The sequence below is a fragment of the Durio zibethinus genome, chromosome 17, assembly GCF_047325235.1.
Source record: "Durio zibethinus cultivar Kanyao isolate XHJ-2024 chromosome 17, ASM4732523v1, whole genome shotgun sequence".
Lineage (NCBI taxonomy): Eukaryota > Viridiplantae > Streptophyta > Magnoliopsida > Malvales > Malvaceae > Durio > Durio zibethinus.
The window spans coordinates 21263534-21282718 of NC_143178.1; the positions used below are offsets into that span (position 1 = coordinate 21263534).

At 33.3% G+C, this 19185-nt stretch overlaps 1 protein-coding gene across 1 annotated transcript; it reads right to left on the minus strand.

Annotated features, from left to right (window-relative positions):
- Positions 1-654: 654 nt before the first annotated feature.
- On the minus strand, positions 655-5413 carry LOC111283376 (protein EARLY FLOWERING 5-like). Its single transcript, XM_022871880.2, has 9 exons — positions 5163-5413; positions 4619-4712; positions 3744-3829; positions 3563-3612; positions 3397-3466; positions 3200-3281; positions 2639-3060; positions 1878-2402; positions 655-1166 (listed from the first exon to the last, which is right to left on the minus strand). Exons 1-9 carry the CDS (start codon positions 5241-5243, stop codon positions 948-950), a joined length of 1629 nt encoding a protein of 542 aa, XP_022727615.1. The 5' UTR covers positions 5244-5413; the 3' UTR covers positions 655-947.
- Between the last annotated feature and the right edge of the window lie 13772 nt (positions 5414-19185).

Sequence of the window (19185 nt, forward strand, 5' to 3'; positions counted from 1 at the left end):
AACACATAACTAAACATGTTACTTTTATCTCTGCTCTTTTCAGTTCCAACGAGTATTTTATTTTATTTCCATAGAATCTCTCAAACAGTATATTGAAGAAACTAATTGTCTTTACAAAACTCAACGATTTGATCCTCGAGAAACGGTGAGCTTTTTTATAGATCAAATAGGCTGTAGCGTGGGATTAGAGAAAAAAATTATAAGCGAAGATATATATTAACTTCAAATCTGTTGAATCTTATTTCTTAAAAATAATTACATAATATATAAGAAATGATTGCATAATATTGAGATTCAAAAAGGTGAGTTTTGACAAAATGAAATAGAAATCAGTTTTTTTTGGCTCTCTATGCAAATTTAAAAAGTTCAGCGAATCGTTACCAGCTTAACACTTGTCTTAGCGAGATTCAACTGTTGATTAAACACTGCAATTCAGCTCCCCAAACGGGTAACTACAAGGGAAAAGAATATGAAGAGCAAATCTTAATCTGCCACATTCCCAGTTTGATTCTACCAAAATCTCTCATAAACTGTTTTATTAAGTATAGTTTGTCAGTTAAACAGAGCAACAGCTGATCAATTACATAGAATCAGTACGTGCCCAAAATCAGAAGAGGGGTAAGCAATAGGAAAATACAATTTCAAAACCCAAAATGCAAGTTAAATTGCTACGTTGCTTGGAGCAGATATATTTTAACATTTACTTCAGGAAAATTGCCCTGAATTACACAATCTCATGAACTGAGAAGGTTTGAAAGTTTGCCTATAGAAAAATGTGGCACTACAGTATGAAACCCGATCCCTTGACAGTACCGCAACACTGAAACGCTAGCCCCCGAGAACAATAATATGGCTCAAGCCACTTAACCCTAAAAATAGCTTGTACATGCTTCATTCTGATTGCACGGGAGCTGCTTTTCCTTGACATCTCAACAGCTATAGCAATATCAGCTATCAAGTGCACCAAGTGCCTTCATGTCCTCCAAGAATGCCGTGTATGAGTCATCAATACTCTGTGCCTTTGGAGCTGATGATATGCTGGTTGATTCTTGCTTCAAAATGGTAGGAGCTATAGGCTTGATCGTCACTGTCATGGTTGACAGTAAAGGCTTCGGTTTTACTTTTGGGGCAGCAATCTCCCTCCTTACTCGAACCGATGCAGGAACCTAAAACCCATAAAAGCTTAAACCAGGAACACGTATACAGCACTTTTCTAGAGTTTTGGCAATATATCAACATAGCACATTGGTCTTTAGGAAATTAATGGTGTTCACATAAATAGTATTTATTTGTCCGAAATACTTTCCAAGTTTAGAGAACAAAGTAGGCTAAGGGCAGTTATCATATAAGGCAGAAAATAGAGACAGTGCATATTTAGCCATATTTGAGGGCAAAGAATTCTTCACAGATCTAATCCTGTCTTGTAGGTTTGCATAGTCCTTAAAGATCATCTAAAAGAAATGCTACTAGCCAAAGGGAGAGGGTGAGAGACATCTTACTCAATTCAACATCCCAAATCTAAATAAATGTGATCAATTCATTTAGTATTGATGTAGACATATCAAGATTAAATGATATACTTATAGATGGAATGCATCTTAACCTTAAAACTATCTGGTGAGCCAATACCGAAGTGCTCAGTCAAGTTAAGCGTAAACCAAGCGACCACCTTAGCACCAGAATGCTGCACCCTCCCATGCTCACTTATGCATGACCAGAGGTCAGATGGAAATATTTTAACCACTCAGAGTCAGCAATGCAGTTCAATAAGTTCCAACTATTCTATTTGTCATGCATCCACGAATATATCAAATCATATTCATGGCCACAAATAAGTATTAAAGCAACATAAAACTAGCAAAGGAAAGTGTCCTTACCATAGCCGTAAGTTCTGGCTGGTGCTGAGCCAGTGGCCGCTTAATAACAGTAGATGCAGCAGATTTAACATATGATGGCTTCTGTGGTAATGGTGGTCGATTTGTAGAATTATAATCATCCAGTACAGGAGGAGGACCGGGTGGAAGTGGTGGTCTCATCATTGGTGCATGTCCGGGTGGAGGGCCCAAAGGTGGTCTTGGAATTACTGGGACCATTATTCCAGGAGAAGCAGCTTGACCAGGAAGTCCAGTAGCAGATAGGGGTGCCCGCATGTCTGGAGATGGCGGCGGAGGGAAACGTGATATTCCAGGTAGTAATACATCAGTCTGTAGAACTGGGACCATGGCAGGTCCAGGCACGGGAGGTTGTTGCCTGGGAGGAGGCGGGGGTGGTGCAACCATTTTAGGAACCTCTTTTATTGCTGGATGGTTATTGAAATCAGCTTCTGATGGAGCACCTTCAGCCTGGTTAATTGCCAATTTAGGGGGCATTCCAGGAGGAGGGGGAGGGAGCACAGGAAGCACCTAAGAAGGAGAGAGAGAGAGTGAGAGAGAGAGATTAACACTTTTCACAGCAAATAATTCTGAAGAACCACGAAACAATTTTGTTGTTCTCCGCATTGGAACCAATTGAAGATCTTTCAGGGAATACAGATCTTTGGTGTTCCTAACTTTGAAAACTCAAAATATACTAAATCTATTGATATATGTCCAAGTCAGAAAGGATGAATATCTAGAGATGATGGATAAGAAGAGCTCACCTGAGCCAGCTCCTTGGAGGTCAAGTCATCTGATAGTACAGATATTCTCTCTCTTTCATTTCCACTAGTGCCAGGGGGAGCTGGCTGCGCAGACTGTCGAAGGGGAGGAGGTGGGGGTAGCGGAGGGCAAACTATAACTTGCTCTTTAGGTGGGGGACCAGGAGGTGGCAATGGCCCAGGTGGTGGACGCAAAGGAATACCCAAGTTTGCCGTGGCAGACTTGGGTGGCATAGAAGGTGGGGGTGGTAGAGGCAAAGATGCAGGAACAACAGAGACATCCCCTGAGTTTGATTTAGCAGTATCTGGCAAAGGAGGTGGTGGTGGAGGAGGAGGTAGCACAGCTACAGGAATATCATCTGCCTCTGTCTGTGAGGATGATGCAGAGGCACTTGATGATGCAGAAGACAAGGGAATTCTAGGTCCTGAAGCCAAAACCAAAACCAGAATAAAAGCATGAGAGAGAGAGAGAGAAAATAAAACCAGCTCAAGTATTTAAGTCAGAAATGCTGGAAAGAGAACTATGTTTCAGCAGAAAACAAATCAAAGTGGAAGTTACTAGACCTATTGATGATTTGTACATAGGTGGCTTTCCAGGTGGTGGAGCCCCTGTGGGATTCAGAGTAGGGTGATAATAAACAGAATCCTGCAGAAAAAAAAATTAAAAAAAAAAAAAAAAGAATAGTAAAATTTAAGCTCCAAAGCAAGCAGACATTATGAAAATATAATTATAGAAGTTAATCATTGGATTTGAATCTTACTTCAGGCTTAGGATGCTTCGCTCTCTCTTCTTCTTCTGCAGTTGTCCTTCTCCGAGGAGGCCCCAAGTGACTGCAGCAGAAGACAAACTATAGTTAGTAAATGAGAATTTGGAGATGCTAAGACTGAAGCATAAAGGAACATATCAAACAGAGAATGTCTATTTACCTGAACATAACAGGGGCCTCACCCTTCTCCTTCATTTTATTTTCATATTCCTGAGCAAGGGAGTAATGAAGATTGTAGCTATCTCATGCAAACAACTAATACTAATAAATGGCAAAAAAATCATAAGCCAATATTTATTTCCTCATAAAAAATGCCAAATATTTATCACTTCAATTATTACCTTCCTCTTCTTTAAGACAAGGTTAAGTGTGTCTTCAAGTTGTCTCTTCTTGTGTTTTCTTGCTTTATCTAAAGCCCCTTCAGCCTCTGCGATAATTGAACAAAGTTATTGACTATAATAGGAAGTCCACCAGACTGCATTTCAAAATTAGTAAAGAAATAACCAAATATGCTAGTGAGAACAATGTGAACTGCAGACACAAAATACTTAACTAATAAACATTCAACAGAGGTACATTCTTCAAACCCACTTATAATACCTCAAATATAAAGAAAGAAATAAAAGGGACAAGAAGACTTTCATAGGTATTTATTACATCAATGTCGTATAGTCAAAGATAAACATATTTTCATTAAGATTGCCATCTTGAAAATGGGAAAAGTCAATTGGTTTTCATCATTATGCTGTATTCGATCCAACGACTACTTCATCAGAGGAAAATGTATAGCTACATTTCCTACCTCTTGACTTCTAAAAAAACAAGACATTATTTAAAGGAAACACGGATTTTTTTCCACTTGTTTTAAAAACTATGTTTTTCACACTAGTTAACACATGCATGGTAAATGCCAAGATCAAGGAAACGTCTAAATGCCACAACAAATAGTCACCAAAACCTCCTTGAAAGGAAAGCAAACAGAGCAGAAAATCAGTTAGTAACTCTAAGGATTGTTTAGTCCCCTGCGTTAAAAGTACAGTCCTAAAGTTTCCTGACTTGGGGGGAAAATGGGGACAGTCTATTGTAAGTAAAATTTTCTAATTCTAAAGCAAAGCCATCACCAATAAGCTCTGCTCATTCGAACAAGTGCTAATTTGCATGTAAACAGATATTAAATAATTAATCAATCATGAAACATCCAAATTGAACAACTTACTGATCATTTCTAACTTCTCAATCTGCTCCATGATTGCCTGCGGATCCTTCTTCAAAATTCCCACCTCTCTCACCTTCTTTCTTTCCTTCTTGTTCTGTTAGAACAAAATAACACATTAACAACTATATAAACAATGACCTACATTTACAAATTTAGCTCCAAAGTAATCGAAATAAAATTATGCGACTTTATTATTAGTTTCATTTTTTGAAGTTCGGATAAGTAAAATTCAACAGCTTATTTGAGGCGAATATTAACTCTGAAGCCAATAATTTCCCTTGAATTCCACACCATTCTTCGCAAATTCATTTTTTATTAAGGTAAAAAGTAAAATAACAGAAAAAAACTGAGTTTTTCAATTTAAATGAAATAGTTCTTTTTTTTCATTTTAGCCAAACAGGAAATTAGGGCAAAATGAGGGACGAAATTGATTGAGAACATTAGAATGGAATAAGCAAAAAATCAAGTAACGAAGAACTGAGCATCATTGAAGTGAAAAGAAACAGAAAACCCTAAAAAGAAACGGAACGGAGTAGGATTTTACCCGTTTAAGTTCTTTCTTACGGAGCTCCTTACGGTAGGCGTCCGTAGGGTTCATCACTTTGCCTCCTTTTGTCGTCTTCATCTTCTCTTTCTCTTAAAAATTATCTTTTTGCCAATTTTCTTAAATTCTTTAGGGTTTCTTCTTCTCCTCCTCCTCCTTCTTCGGCTGCTGATTTTTTGGTATCGAATCGCGGGGAAAAAATAACGTCTCAGTTTCAGTAGGACGAGGGGACAAAAACGACGATCCGCAACGAAAACCTCACTTCAATCTTATTATGGATATTTATTTCGTTTTCTTTTACTGTGTAATTCCGTGTTTCTCTTCGGCCCAATCGGTCAAGACCCGCTGTGGTTGGACCTTACCTCAACATTTTTTTTTTTTTATATTTCAAGAAAATGGGTTTGATTTTTCATATACCAAGGCTCAATTTGTTAATTTTGTTATAAAATGGATTAATTAATAAATTTAATATAAAATAAATTTTATTATATAATCAATTAATTTATAAATCAATTTTATTATATAATAAACTAATAAATAATTTTTTATTATTTATTAATAAAACTATTATTTTATTTTAAAAATTAATAATTTTTAATTATTTATTTATTTTATTTTATAAGTATTAAATAATTTAAAAGTTTTATTGCATAAAATTTTTAGTTAAATTACTTAATAATTATTTTTTTCTTTTTATTATAATTTATTTCACTATTATTGTTACATTTACATTGAAATAAGTATTATATCATTAATTTTAATCTCACTATTATATTAATTAATCTCACATCTAATATTATTTTAAATCTTAACAAAACTAATTTTACCATTCATCTAAATAAATCTAAGAGTCATTTGAGGATTAGTTACATCAAAATAGAAAGCTCCTATCGAGTTGCCAAAAATGCTCTAAATCAAATGTTATGAGTGCTTTTTTCTAACAAACAATTGAAAATTTTCTAATTAGAATAGTAAAGAATGTAAATAAGTTGAATCGAACCAAGATTTTACTAATTTGTTTGAGATAAGCTCAAGGCTTTGACTTTTTTTTTCTTTTTGAATTTGAACTCTAGTTAAACAATATTTTTTTAAGGTAGTTAGAGCTCAACTCTTAAGTTAAATTCAAATAAACTAATTAATGATTAAAGCATGATTTTTTTTTTTTGACAGAAAAGCATTCATTAAGATAAAATAGCATCAGCATTTGTTATACAATCAGGTAGAAACCCTTCCTATATAATTTGATGTCCAACAGAACAAGGTACTCTTGCTATGTTATGTGACAATGAGTTTATGTACCGACTCCTATACACAATATCACTTTCTCTACACTATCATGCTAGCAGTAAAATGTCCATAAAAATCCCAACCCCTTCCTATAGAGAAATAGCTTTCTTTCTAATTTTTGTTAGGAATAATGACTCAAATCATAGAAAAGATTTGTTTGAGATTGACTAAATACTGTTTGATGGACAAAAAGACTTGCAGAAGAAGAATTCTAAAAGAAAAGATATTTTTAATAGGCAATTGACTTGTAGAAGAAGAATTTAAGAGGAAATGGATTCTTAATAAGAAAATTTATATGCTTATAAATAGATGAAGTCTCTATAAGGTTAGGTATAAAAAAAATGTAAAAAAGTTATAGAATTTTACAGGATGGACACCCTATAAAAAGTACTAAAGATTTACAACTTATGAGTGTATATTTGAATATTTGTGAGTAGACTAAATAAGACTAAGAGCATTCACATATGTATGGTGCATAGGTGTATAAGAGTATGTATTTGTTTATGTTAAGAATACTCTATAAGGCTAGAAGAGATTGAAAAAGGTCTTATGAGTATTGATTGTTGAGTGAGGTTGATGATTTGATAGTATGTTTGTAATTCTCTATAACTAATAGATCTTTTTTTCTCATCAGTGGACGTAGGTCGATTGGATTGAACTATGTTAAATTGTTATCCTTATGTGATTGATTGATCGTTTGATTTCACTTTCGTTGGTGTTTTGAATTAGGGCCTTTTAGCCTAACAAGTAGTATCAAAGTTATGGTAATCTCCAACAAGTGGTATCAAAGAATGGTTCAAGCTATGGAAAGAAGCAAGCCCAAAGAAGCTCTATTTAAGAGAAGAATTTGAGTTCATGTTTTGAGAATTGAAGATCGGTTTAGGTAAATCATGAAAACATATAAAAGAAGATGATTATGAAACTTTCATTATAGGTGAAGATAAGCATATCTACCATAAAGATAGATGATTTGATGGAATTTGAGTCAAAGTGAAGATTATTAAGAATAGTGACTCAAATCCCATAAGAGATTTACTTGGGATTGATTAGATATTACTTGATGGATAAGAAGACTTGCAAAAGAAGAATTCTAAAAGAAAAAAGATTTTTAATAGTCAATTTTAACTTGTAGAAGAAGAATTCTAAGGGAAAAGGGATTCATAATAGGTAAGTTTATACACTTATAAATAGGTAAAGTCTCCATAAAGTTAGGTATAAGAAAAAGATATAAGAAAGTTATAGGATTTTATGAAATAAACACCTCATAGGAGTATTAGAGATAAACATCTTTAAGTGTGTATGTTTAAATATTTGTAAGTAAACTAAAGGAGACTAAAAAGGTTCATATAGATATAGTACATAGGTGCACAAGGGTATATATTTGTTTGGGTTGAGAATACTCCATAAGGCTAGAGGAGATTGATAGGGTCTTATGAGTATTGATTGTTAAGTGAACTTGATGATTTGATTGTATATTTATAATTTTCTACAACTAGTGGATCTTTTTTCTCATTCGTAGAAATAAGTTAGTTGGACTGAACTACGTTAAATTGTTGTTTCTTATGTGATTGATTGATTATTTGATTTCACTTTCGCTTGTGTGATTGGATTGAAGGTTTTTAGCCTAACAAGTGATATTAGAGCTATGGTGATCTATAATATTTTTATCCATAGCTAGCCTTGAATCAAATTTTACCAACACAGACTCATATCCTTTCTGCCTCGCTATGCTCAATACAAACCATATAGCTTTCATTTCTGTATGTAATGGGTTGTGCACTTAATTAACCTTAGTAACACCACTCAATAGAACCTATCCATTATAATCTCAAGCAAACATCCCTAATCCTACCATTTTGTTTGCCAAATTAACAACAGCATCCATGTTTATCTTCACTTCAAATGCTTTAGCTGGTTTCCATCATAGCATGGGTCGAAGCCAATATTCACCGCAAGCTGAACCTGTCATCAACCACATATCATCATTCATCTTTATTGCTTTGTTAGTTATAACCCTTATAGTATTATATGTAGCATTCTGTAGACAAGGTTTTGGTTTAGCCAAATGAGCAACAAAGCATACAAACAAATCTTCATTGGGAAAAACTTGAGTGAAGTTTCTTAGATGACATTCATGAAATTTTCAACTAAAAATGATTAAATAAAAATTAAAATCGAAAATCAAAACCATTAGATTGAAAGATCTTGTTACATAAATCAAGTGTGTAAAATTTTAAAAAAATTTAATAAATTTTTTTATATAATTTTAGATAGACATTTTTAGTAAAAATATTGATAGAATTTTTACCGTTGAATAAGCATTAACCAAATTTGAATTATAAATAATATTTTTAATAATTGTTTTTACATATTATTAATCTTCACATTAAATTCTATCAATCTATCAATTTGGATTTTTTATTAAAATTTTTATTAAATTATTTTTAAGAAGAAACTTCACCTAAAAAACTTAATATAAGTTTTCTCCATCTCCATTTGCTTCCCTTGTTTAGTTTTACTCATGAAATTTAGCCAAAACTCATCGAACGATGAACATTTATCCAAAAAGTTAGCATCCATACAAAGATTTCCTCTCATACTGCTCGACTAAACATGGTCAAAGAAAACATAAAATCTTATCCACTCCACAAACACAACATCTACAATCTACTCCTACTTCTCGAGCTATCGACACTTCTTTGGCTGGTAGTATACCCCACAATAATCTTCATATAAATATCTTCACCTTTGGCAGCAGCTTTGCCTTTCATAACATTTAGATGCTTGATAAGTTAAAAGTCCAATTATAAAATCTGAACCCGACACACATCCAAATCAAGCCTAACAATTAAGCTTAAAGCTCAAAGTAAGCAGAAGCTAGTGTTGGGGGCATTTAATGATAAAAAAGGTATAGTAGTCTTTTTCTACGTTAGAAGCTTTCAACAGACAACTAGGGGTAATTTTAACATTTGTGCTTACCTAACATATTAAGTCAGTTTGATACTTTTAGTGCCACATCAACTCAACAGTGTTCTTATTGTCCCCTAATGATCTCTTATCATTTATCTATAAATATGATGGTCCAAGCATCATGAAGGCAAGACAGACCACTCTATCTTTTCCCTATTACTTTTCTTTCGACCTCATTATTTCTTACTTGTGCATTGGAGTGCAAACATAGGAAACACTCCCTGCCTTTGGCTCTAATCGTCATTTTTTTCTGTCTTTTCAGAAATACCTTGAGACCAAAACTCGACACAAACATTTGGCACACCAGGTAAGGGAAAATTTTCCATTCATTAGTTAAACACAAAGCAATGCTGCCAATGAAGAGAACTTTAAAGAAGAAGAGACGATCATTTCGACTAGAATAGAAACTTGTCATAGCCAATAGTCCGTCTGACCAGCCTAACCACATACAAGACCAACCATGGAACAATTTCAAGCCTTGACCAAATAAATATAAGCTCTCAAGCAAATGTTACAAACCCTAACTCCACCATAAGTTTCAAAAGTGCCTAACCTAATCACCCTTGGTCGATGAGCCATTGTCAGATAATCGAGTTATGAAGAGGTGGAAACCTTTTCGACCTTTAGAAAAAAGAATTACAACACCCCAGCCCACCATTAGCCATACCTTTCAAAAGGTTCAAAATGCTACCCTTGAAAACCTATGACAGTACTTCTGATCCCTCGATCATTTAAAACTTTATAGAATTAACATGATGATGTAGGCAACAAATGAGGCTCTAATGTGTAAAAGCCTAACTATCACACTAAAGGGCACAGTTTAGTCATAGTACAGTAGCCTAGAATCAAGGTCAATCATGATGTTCAAATAGCTCCATCACTCTTTTCTATCCAGGTTTGTCAGCAGTCAAAAAGTAAAGAAGATGATTCTAAGTTTGATGTCAATCCACCAAAAAAGGAATGAAATTATGAAAAGCTATGTCATGCGGTTTAATGTGAAAACTCTGCAGGTTAAAAACCTGGAACAGACGATCACTATAATTACCTTGACAAGTGAACTTAATGATAAAGAGTACCACTTAAAGCTGACATTATCACTAGAACCACCTAAAACTTTGGTCGACATCTTGCTTATAGTTGAAAAATATATAAATGTTTAAGCTATAATGAAAAATAACTGAAGTGAGAGAGGCTCATCTTCTTTATCCAATCGTAAAAAATATAAGGATTTCTATGATCCTCCATAAAAAAAAAAAAAACAACATAAGCCTAGAAACCCTAGTAAAGAAAGGAAATACACCATACTGAATATCTCTTGAGAGAGAATTCTAATGCAAATTAAAAGAAATCTTGACTTCAAATAGTCAAAGCCATTGAGATAGAACATAAGAAGAGATTTAACCAAAAGATGCATATTTCATAGAAATAGAGGCCATAATATCAAAGATGTTTCGACCATAAAAATTAAATTGAAGTCTAATAAAGAGATGTCATTTAAAGAGGTTTATAAAATAGTGAAGATAAGGTCAACCCAAAGTGGACTACAAACAATATAAAAAAGAACCCACCTATGACAGATAAGAAAGGCCAAAAAATGAAAGAAGAAAAGACCATGAAAATGAGCTAAGGCAAAAAAAAAGGGCAAAACTAATAACAATAGGTCGATTGCTGAAGTAATTGATATGATCACCAGAGGAAGTTCCACCTCGACCAAAAAGAAGTTTAATCCAAAAATGGTTATAATAGTAGGCACATTGATGAAGAAAGAAAAATATTAGAAAGATTAACCAATCTCATTCAGCCTAAAAGATCTTGAAAAAATCCATTATCCATATGATGATACCATAATGATCATGGTCATAGTGTACAACTATATAGTCAAGAGAATCTTGTTTGATAATGGGAGCTCAATTGATGTTATTTACTACAACATAATGAAAAAGATACAAATTAGTGAAGATCAATTATAGTCGATCACCACAACATTAGTAAGATTCGAGAATAAACAGGTGCCTATGAAAGGAACAATCAAACTATAAATCTTTTTAGGGATAGAACTAAGGACAATCACTTTGGTTATAAAATTTATGGTGATGGACATCTCATTAGTCTATAACATGATATTGGTTTGACCTAGTCAATTTTTTATATGGCTTATAAGCTCAACTCCTCATTTGAAAATAAAATTGCCAACACTTAACAGGATTGGAGAGGTTAGAGAAGACTAATCCATGGCATGTCAATGTTATGTCACAATAATGAAATAAAAAATTGAAAACCAAACTGACAATTTGGTTGAGAATAGAAACACTGTGGAAAGGCAAATAGCAAAAATCAATAAGACATAAAAAACCATAAGCAAGAACACAAAACGTAAAATCGACCTAATAGAAGTGTACTCTTAAGTCACTCTAAGCTCTGAAGCTCTAACAAAATAAAAATTTTATTCTATTTGAAATTTTTAGAGAAAACTCCAAAAATGACAGAGCTTTTAAACCAGTGTGAACAATTATATGTCATTTAGATTGAGCTAACAGGCTGGCCAAAATACAATATGAAATGAAAAATACATACTAATTTCATTACATACCTATTCAACAAATTATACACAATATACTATCATCACTTTGGGATTTATTTTTATAGGAAATGGTCCGACCTAACTGAACAAAAAGAGATAATTAACCAAAGATCAAACTCAAATGAAAGTCGACCTAAGCCGGTCGAAGATCTCATAACAATTCTATTTTAGGATAGCATCCCTGAAAAACATAAGTAGATTAGAACTAAACTTTAACATAAGGATCAATTAATTCAACTATTGAAAGATAATGCCAACCTGTTCATTTGGACACCATTCGATATGCCTGGTATCATACCGAAGTGATGGTCCATAGGCAACATACTAACCTCGAGGTAAAACCATTTCGACAGAAAAAGAGAACATTTACCTTAGAAAAACAAAGAACTATCAAGAAGGTCGATTGATTACTGCAAGTGGTTTTGTTAGGGTGGTCTACTACCTTGAATGGATAGCCAACATGGTCATGGTCAAAAAACACAATGAAAAATGAAAGATGTACATTGAGTTTACAAACCTAAACAAAGCATGCCCAAAATATAACTTTTCTCTCTCTAACATAGATCAACTAGTGGATGATAATGCCAAGCATGACCTCTTCAATTTTATGGATGTCTATTTTGGTTACAACCAAATCAAAATGTTAAAATACAACAAGGAAAAGATAACCTTCATTACTAAAAAATGCCTTTACTACTACAAGGTGATGCATTTTGGGCTAAAAAAAGTAAGGCTGACCTATCAAAAGTTAATAAATAAGCTGTTTAAAAATCAAATCAATCGTAACATGAAAGTATATGTAGACAACATGACAATCAAAAGCAAGAGCTTGACTGAGCACCTAACAAACATTAAAAAGATGTTTAACACCTTGAAAAAGTACAATATAAGGCTCAACCTAAACAAATATGCCTTAGGGGTCATGTCAGGTAAGTTTATCGATTACATGATCAATAAAAAAAAAGATAAAGATGAACCTAAAAAGGGTTCAGACAATCTTAAACATGAAGGTACTAACCTCGATAAAAAAAGTACAGAGGTTAACTGGCAGATAACCACTATAAGCTAATTCATGTCTAGGTTGGTAGAACGATATCTGCCATTTTTTAAAATTTTCAAAAATGTTTTTAACTTTAAGTGGACCTCTCAATATTAAAAGGCTTTTGAAGAACTCACAGAGTTTTTATCCTCTCACCCATTCTTTCTAAGCTGAGGTTTGATGAAACTTTTTTCCTATATTTAGCCACCACGAACCAAGCCATCAGCTTAATTTTAGTTTGAGAGAAAGAAGGGAAGTAAAAATTGATGTATTTTATGAATAAAGTATTAAAAAGGTCATAAATTAACTATAATGGTATAGAAAAGTTAGCTTATGTAGTTGTTACTTCAGCCAGAAAACTCAAGTCATATTTCCAAGCTCATGTTATCTATGTATAGATCAACCAACCATTAAGATAGGTTTTACAGAAGTTAAAAATGTCAAAAAAATTAATCAAATAGGTAGTAAAGCTCACCAAATTTGACCTGTACATTCTACTTAAGTTGGTTTTAAAATCTTAGGTGCTAATAGACTTCGTTGTAAAGCTCACATCGATACAAGCTGAAGAACAACCCGAGAAAAAAAAAACCTCAAAATTCAAAAGTTGAAAGCTTTATGTTGATAGCTTAGCCATAAACCACGGTGGAGGGGTTGGCCTTATTCTGATTAGCTTGGAAGGATTGCAACAACTATATGCTTTGAGATTTAAATTCAGAGCATCCAATAATCAGGCAGAATATAAAGCTCTGATAGCTGGCTTAAGATTGACAATTGAGCTCAACGTTTACTATATAACAGCATATAATGATTCCCTGCTAGTGGCCAACCAAATAAATGGGCAATTCAAATCTCAGAAAGATAGAATTTGAAAATATCCGAAGAAAGCACTGGCCTTAGTGGTTAGCTTCAAGAAGGTAGAGGTAAAAAAAATATTAAGGTTAAAAAATTCATTGGCGAACTCTTTATCTAAGTTGGCTTCAAAAATAGCAACAAAAAGTCTAAACCAAGTCTTAATAGAAAAGTTGACATATAAAAGCATCGAGGATAAGCTTATGGGATAAAAATTTTTATTTCATTTTCTGTTAAGTACAAAAGATGTTAAGTATAAAAGATGTCAAGAATATTATCCCTATCCAATGTTATTACAAAAACTGACTCATGTAACAATTTACAAAAGTTAGGAACAAAAGAATCACGTGTTCGCAACATTAGCAATAACAGAAGAAGTAGTATCCCTATCAGCAAGAGTAGTAATGATGCCTCAGCCTCTCTAGCCTTTTTTACCTCATTTTTGGCACCCAGAGTGACCTCAACATAAACTTGGTGTCTATGACCTCATCATCATTCTTTTTTTCCTTTTTTTCCCCCTTCTTAGGCTAATTTGAAAGAGGCCTTAATCTGATATTGTTGACATCAATGTCAGAGAAGTCAAGGTTGAAGGTGAAAATTTTAAATTGTACCTCATCTTTAGTCAACTGGAAAGCACTAAGCATATTTTTTTTAGAGAATTTTATTTTTATCTAAAAGCATTCACTGGAGGCCTTAAACTCCTTCATGGCCTTTTTTTTAGATCTTTTCCCTTTTTTCTCCTTAGCTTTTAGCTCAGATCTCAGTCTTGCTATCTTGGCTTAAGCATCATTAAGTTTGTGCTTGGCCTATTTCCTTATGGACTCAATTGAGGCTTTATCAACCAAGATGGCCTCTAATTTTACTGTTAGCTCATTGTTTCTTTTTTTTAGCTCAACTTTTTTTTTTGTGGGATGGACTGAGGTTGAACCTAACAATGCCCAAAGTATCCGAGCTTTTCTTATGCTTTTCAACCTAAACAGCCATATCTTTTTCAGTCTTAAACAGATGGCCTATAGTAAGGTAGGTGTGGTGAGGGCCTGGCTCGTGTTCTTTAGGGGTTGAGGTGAAAATTTTTATTAGACTACATAGAATGAACTTACACTTAGCAAAAAAAAAACAATAAGAAAACTGAGCTAAAGTCAATTAGTGCTTACCAAGGGAAGGGACCGCAACTTTACAAAACTCCTAGCCATGGTCAAGCTAATGATAGGCTTATTAATAGAAATGTACTACAAGCTTGTATGGATCTTCTCTGACCTAGGCTATAACACCCTAGCCTTAAGATTTTCCAAAGTAGAAGAGGAGACCTCCACCATTGGTTTTTTGGTGAGAAAAAGTCTTGGTGCTAGTGTTGATGTGAATAAGAGATCCCAACCAACCTTAGCTTTTATCTTTCAAGCTGTGGGAGATCGATGCAGTGAAGGCTTGATGACTTTGTCCCCTTGTGAGATGAAGGCTCGAGTTAAATTTTTTTTACCCTTTTTCGACCTCGGGGTATGTTGGTACAAGCCAAAGTCAAAGTCATCGTTGTTGGCCAACTCAGCAAAATCGAGCTAACAGTTAGATAAAATTAGTTAAAATAAAATCTTACGAGGTTACCTTAAACTTACCTCAGTTAGATAAAATCAAGATAGAGAGAGCCATCGATGAGTCTATAAAAACCTCAAGTACACTTTTTATTTCCTAAGCCTTAACCTTGGCGATGACCTTAACCTAAGATTGGCCATCTTTATTTTTTTTTGTTTCTGAATACAAAGGAAGAACAGCTTTCAGTTATTTATTAAGCTTAAATAATTAACAAATATAATTTCTTATTGGGCCACTATGACATAATAACATCTCCTATCACTTTGGTGCATTTTAATAGAAAAACACCCTAAATAAAATGAGAGAAGAAAATATGTGCAGATTTTGACAAATGATGATGAAAGCAATTATGTATTGTATAGAGTTAAGGGTGAGCTAGGTAATAGTTAAATTGTAAGAATTAAAAATTGAAACAAATAAAAAATGAAGTGAAAACCTCAGACAGACCATAAAAAAATCCTAATACACATAGATTCGATGTGGCTCCAGTCTATCAGTGACTCGATTTAAAAAGTTCGACATTATTATATTATATGCCTCTCTGAGAAAAAAGAAAGTTATCATCAAAGCGCGGACGTGATGAGCTAAACACATGTTAAGATAGTCTTTAGGATTTGTTTTTTTCTTTAGTTCACTCATCATGTCTTTAAGGATTATGCTGAGGTCACAAGAAGTATATACAGGGACCTAGACCAAGTCGTCTTACCCCTCAAGATTCCTTTCATCATTGTCACTTTCTCCAGCTAAGGTATTCTTTTCCTCATGTTCTTCTTTGAAACCTTTTTTATTAGAATCTTCATTGTCAGAAGACTCTAACTCGTGAAGAGTACTAAGATTCTAAAATGGAACTGTGGCTGAAAGTAACTCAACTCCAAGAAAAAAAAGATAAAATGGAGACCCTATAAGAAAAGAAGAGATATCGACAAGAATTGACTGGGGTAGAATGGAAGTGACAACGAGAGTATCGATGAGAAAAAAGTAGAAATAGAAAAAATTGATGTGACCAAGCCCCAAAGAGGGAATAACTGAAGATGAAAGAAGGTTAGCCATAGAAGATGGACTAACCTAAGAGATGGGAAAGGGTGGTGGATTTTGTAGGTTAAAATCTATTTAAACACATAGCTCATCTGTGCTCAAGACCCGTCCTCATTTTATCTGAGCATTTTTTTTTTTGTTTCACCTCTGCTCTTCCTTAGACATAAAGTTGAACTAGGAAGCCATCTTCTCACAATTACTATTCCTAATAAATGATGGAATTAGATCATCATCATTTTACCCAAGCTGAACTCTTTAGGTTCTACCATGTAACTCTCGACCTCCTTATAACTTAAACTAGAATACATAGTTAAGAATACATACCAAAAAAAGTGTAAAAAAATTTTAAGGTCGAAAAGCTTTTAAGGTCAAAAAGTTCAAATTGGATTGAAAGTAAAAAAAGTAAAAAGGTGAATAATTGGGGCCCCTAACATCCCTTTATATAGCCATATGGCAAATCAAAGGAACGGTGCAAATCATGCCATGAGTCAGAGTGAAAACATGCGAACGTCTTTTCATCTTTCTTATCTAAATTTTCCCGTTTAAATGACCTTTCTCCTTATTTAATGTTATTTGACCAGCCAAACCAGACAACTCCTTAAAATAGACCAGACACCTAGCTTATCGCCAGAGTTTAAAGTAAAAACCCAAATTCAAACTCTTGTAATAAAATACAAGTTTCACGTCGATCGAACGAACTCTATTACTAACCTCAGATCATTTCAGATGATTAACACCTTAGTGACCTTTAAGTCGATCATGCACTCAATTCATAACATACATGCAAAATCAAACTCTCATCAGATCGAATCATGATTCTAGTTCATTTATCTTTCAATATCGATCTATCCAATGACATCAACTCTGAAGAATCATGTTTCATATCATCTTTCTCTACCTATCTGATCTACGTGGAATGTACTGATCATATGTAAAGTAGTTTGATACTCAGACTGTATGGAATGTACTGATCATACATAGAGTAGTTTAATATTCAGACTGCTTAATAGAGAGATAAAGTATTAGGGGTATTTAATTATCAAAAGGGTATAAGAGTTTTTTTCCATGTTAGAAGCCTTCAGCAAACAATTAGGGGTAATTTTGATATTTACACCAACTTAACATGTCAGGTTGGTTTGACATTCTTAATGTCACATTAGCTCGATAGTGGCTTTATTGTGCCCTAATGGTCCTCTATCACTTATCTATAAATATGAAGGTCCAAGCATCATAAAAATAAGACATGCCATTCCATCTTCTCCCTATTACACTCCTTCCAACCTCATCTTTTCTAACTTATGTGTCAGAGTGCAAACATGGGTTTTTTTGCCTCTAACTGCCCTTTTCTTCTATCTTTCTAAGAATACCTTGAGATTGGACCTTGGCACAAATCCTAAGACTCAAAATTCAAACTCCCCTTAGGTATTTTTGAAGTATAATTGTTCTTTATCAATCCTTAAGATAAAACAAATTTTAAATCAAAGAAAATGATAGTTTAGCCTTTTGTACTTTTAGTTCATTTATATACATTCTTACAAATAAACACACATGGAAAATAAGTGCTCATTCATAATTCATAAAAGGACTAACATGGAAAAATGTTTTAAAAAGGATTCAATTTTACAAATTTAAAATTACAGTTACAAATAAGTTAGAACAAGGTATAAAATGTCTTTTCTTTTTTCTTTTATGTGTCTTTATTTCTTTTCGAAACAAATCTAAGGAGTCTTTTAGAGGTATAATAGATCTGGTAATTTTAGATAAAAGATAATAATACAATGCAAAAACAATAAATTAAAATAACATGAAAACAAAAAGGTTTAAAATTTGAGAAATCGTATATATTAGGTTTAGCAAAAACCAAAACATATTTTCTATTTAATAAATCGATACAAATTATAATATGATAATCTTTGTATTTTGCACATGTTTGACATGAAACAAACATGATATGAATACATGAATTATGATATCTAAAGTATAGTTGTTACATTTTAAATTATATAAACAAGAAGCGGGATTATAGAGATAAAAGTATGGATGATGATCAAGTGTAGAAGTATAAGCATTGAGCATCACAAAATGTGTGACTCTATATGCAACTAAGGTAGCTAAAGTCTACATATTGATCTTTGTGACTATTTTAACAACTGAATTTCATGACCATAATATGATGCAATAAGGTACACAATATGGATGTAGTGGAAAACAAGGGCTCAAAGTGCTTGTGACACCATGATGATCTTACAAAACACTTAGTTTAAAAGATGCCATTTATAGAAATAATCATTTTTGATGTCATTAAACCAAGTAATAGAACAGCAACAAGCTAGAATCATTTGATTGAGACTTAATTACATTTTTTAATACCTAGGACAAAAACCACAAGACAAAATAATTACAATTACACTTTTGGTAACCAATAACAAACCATGTAAGTATTATACAAGATGTGCCTTTTGTAAGACAAAATTGTGAAATCTTGAAGTCAAAATGGATAATAACTAGTAAGTTGGTGTGGGCTTTCATACTAACACCTTATTTTCATATGTTAGACTCTTTGAAAAATTGACTCATGCCAAAGATCTCACACTTAATTTTTTCCACCAAATGATATTCCTCTCATTCCAACAATAATGCCAAGTTTCGCTTTATATCAACCCTCATTTGCCAAA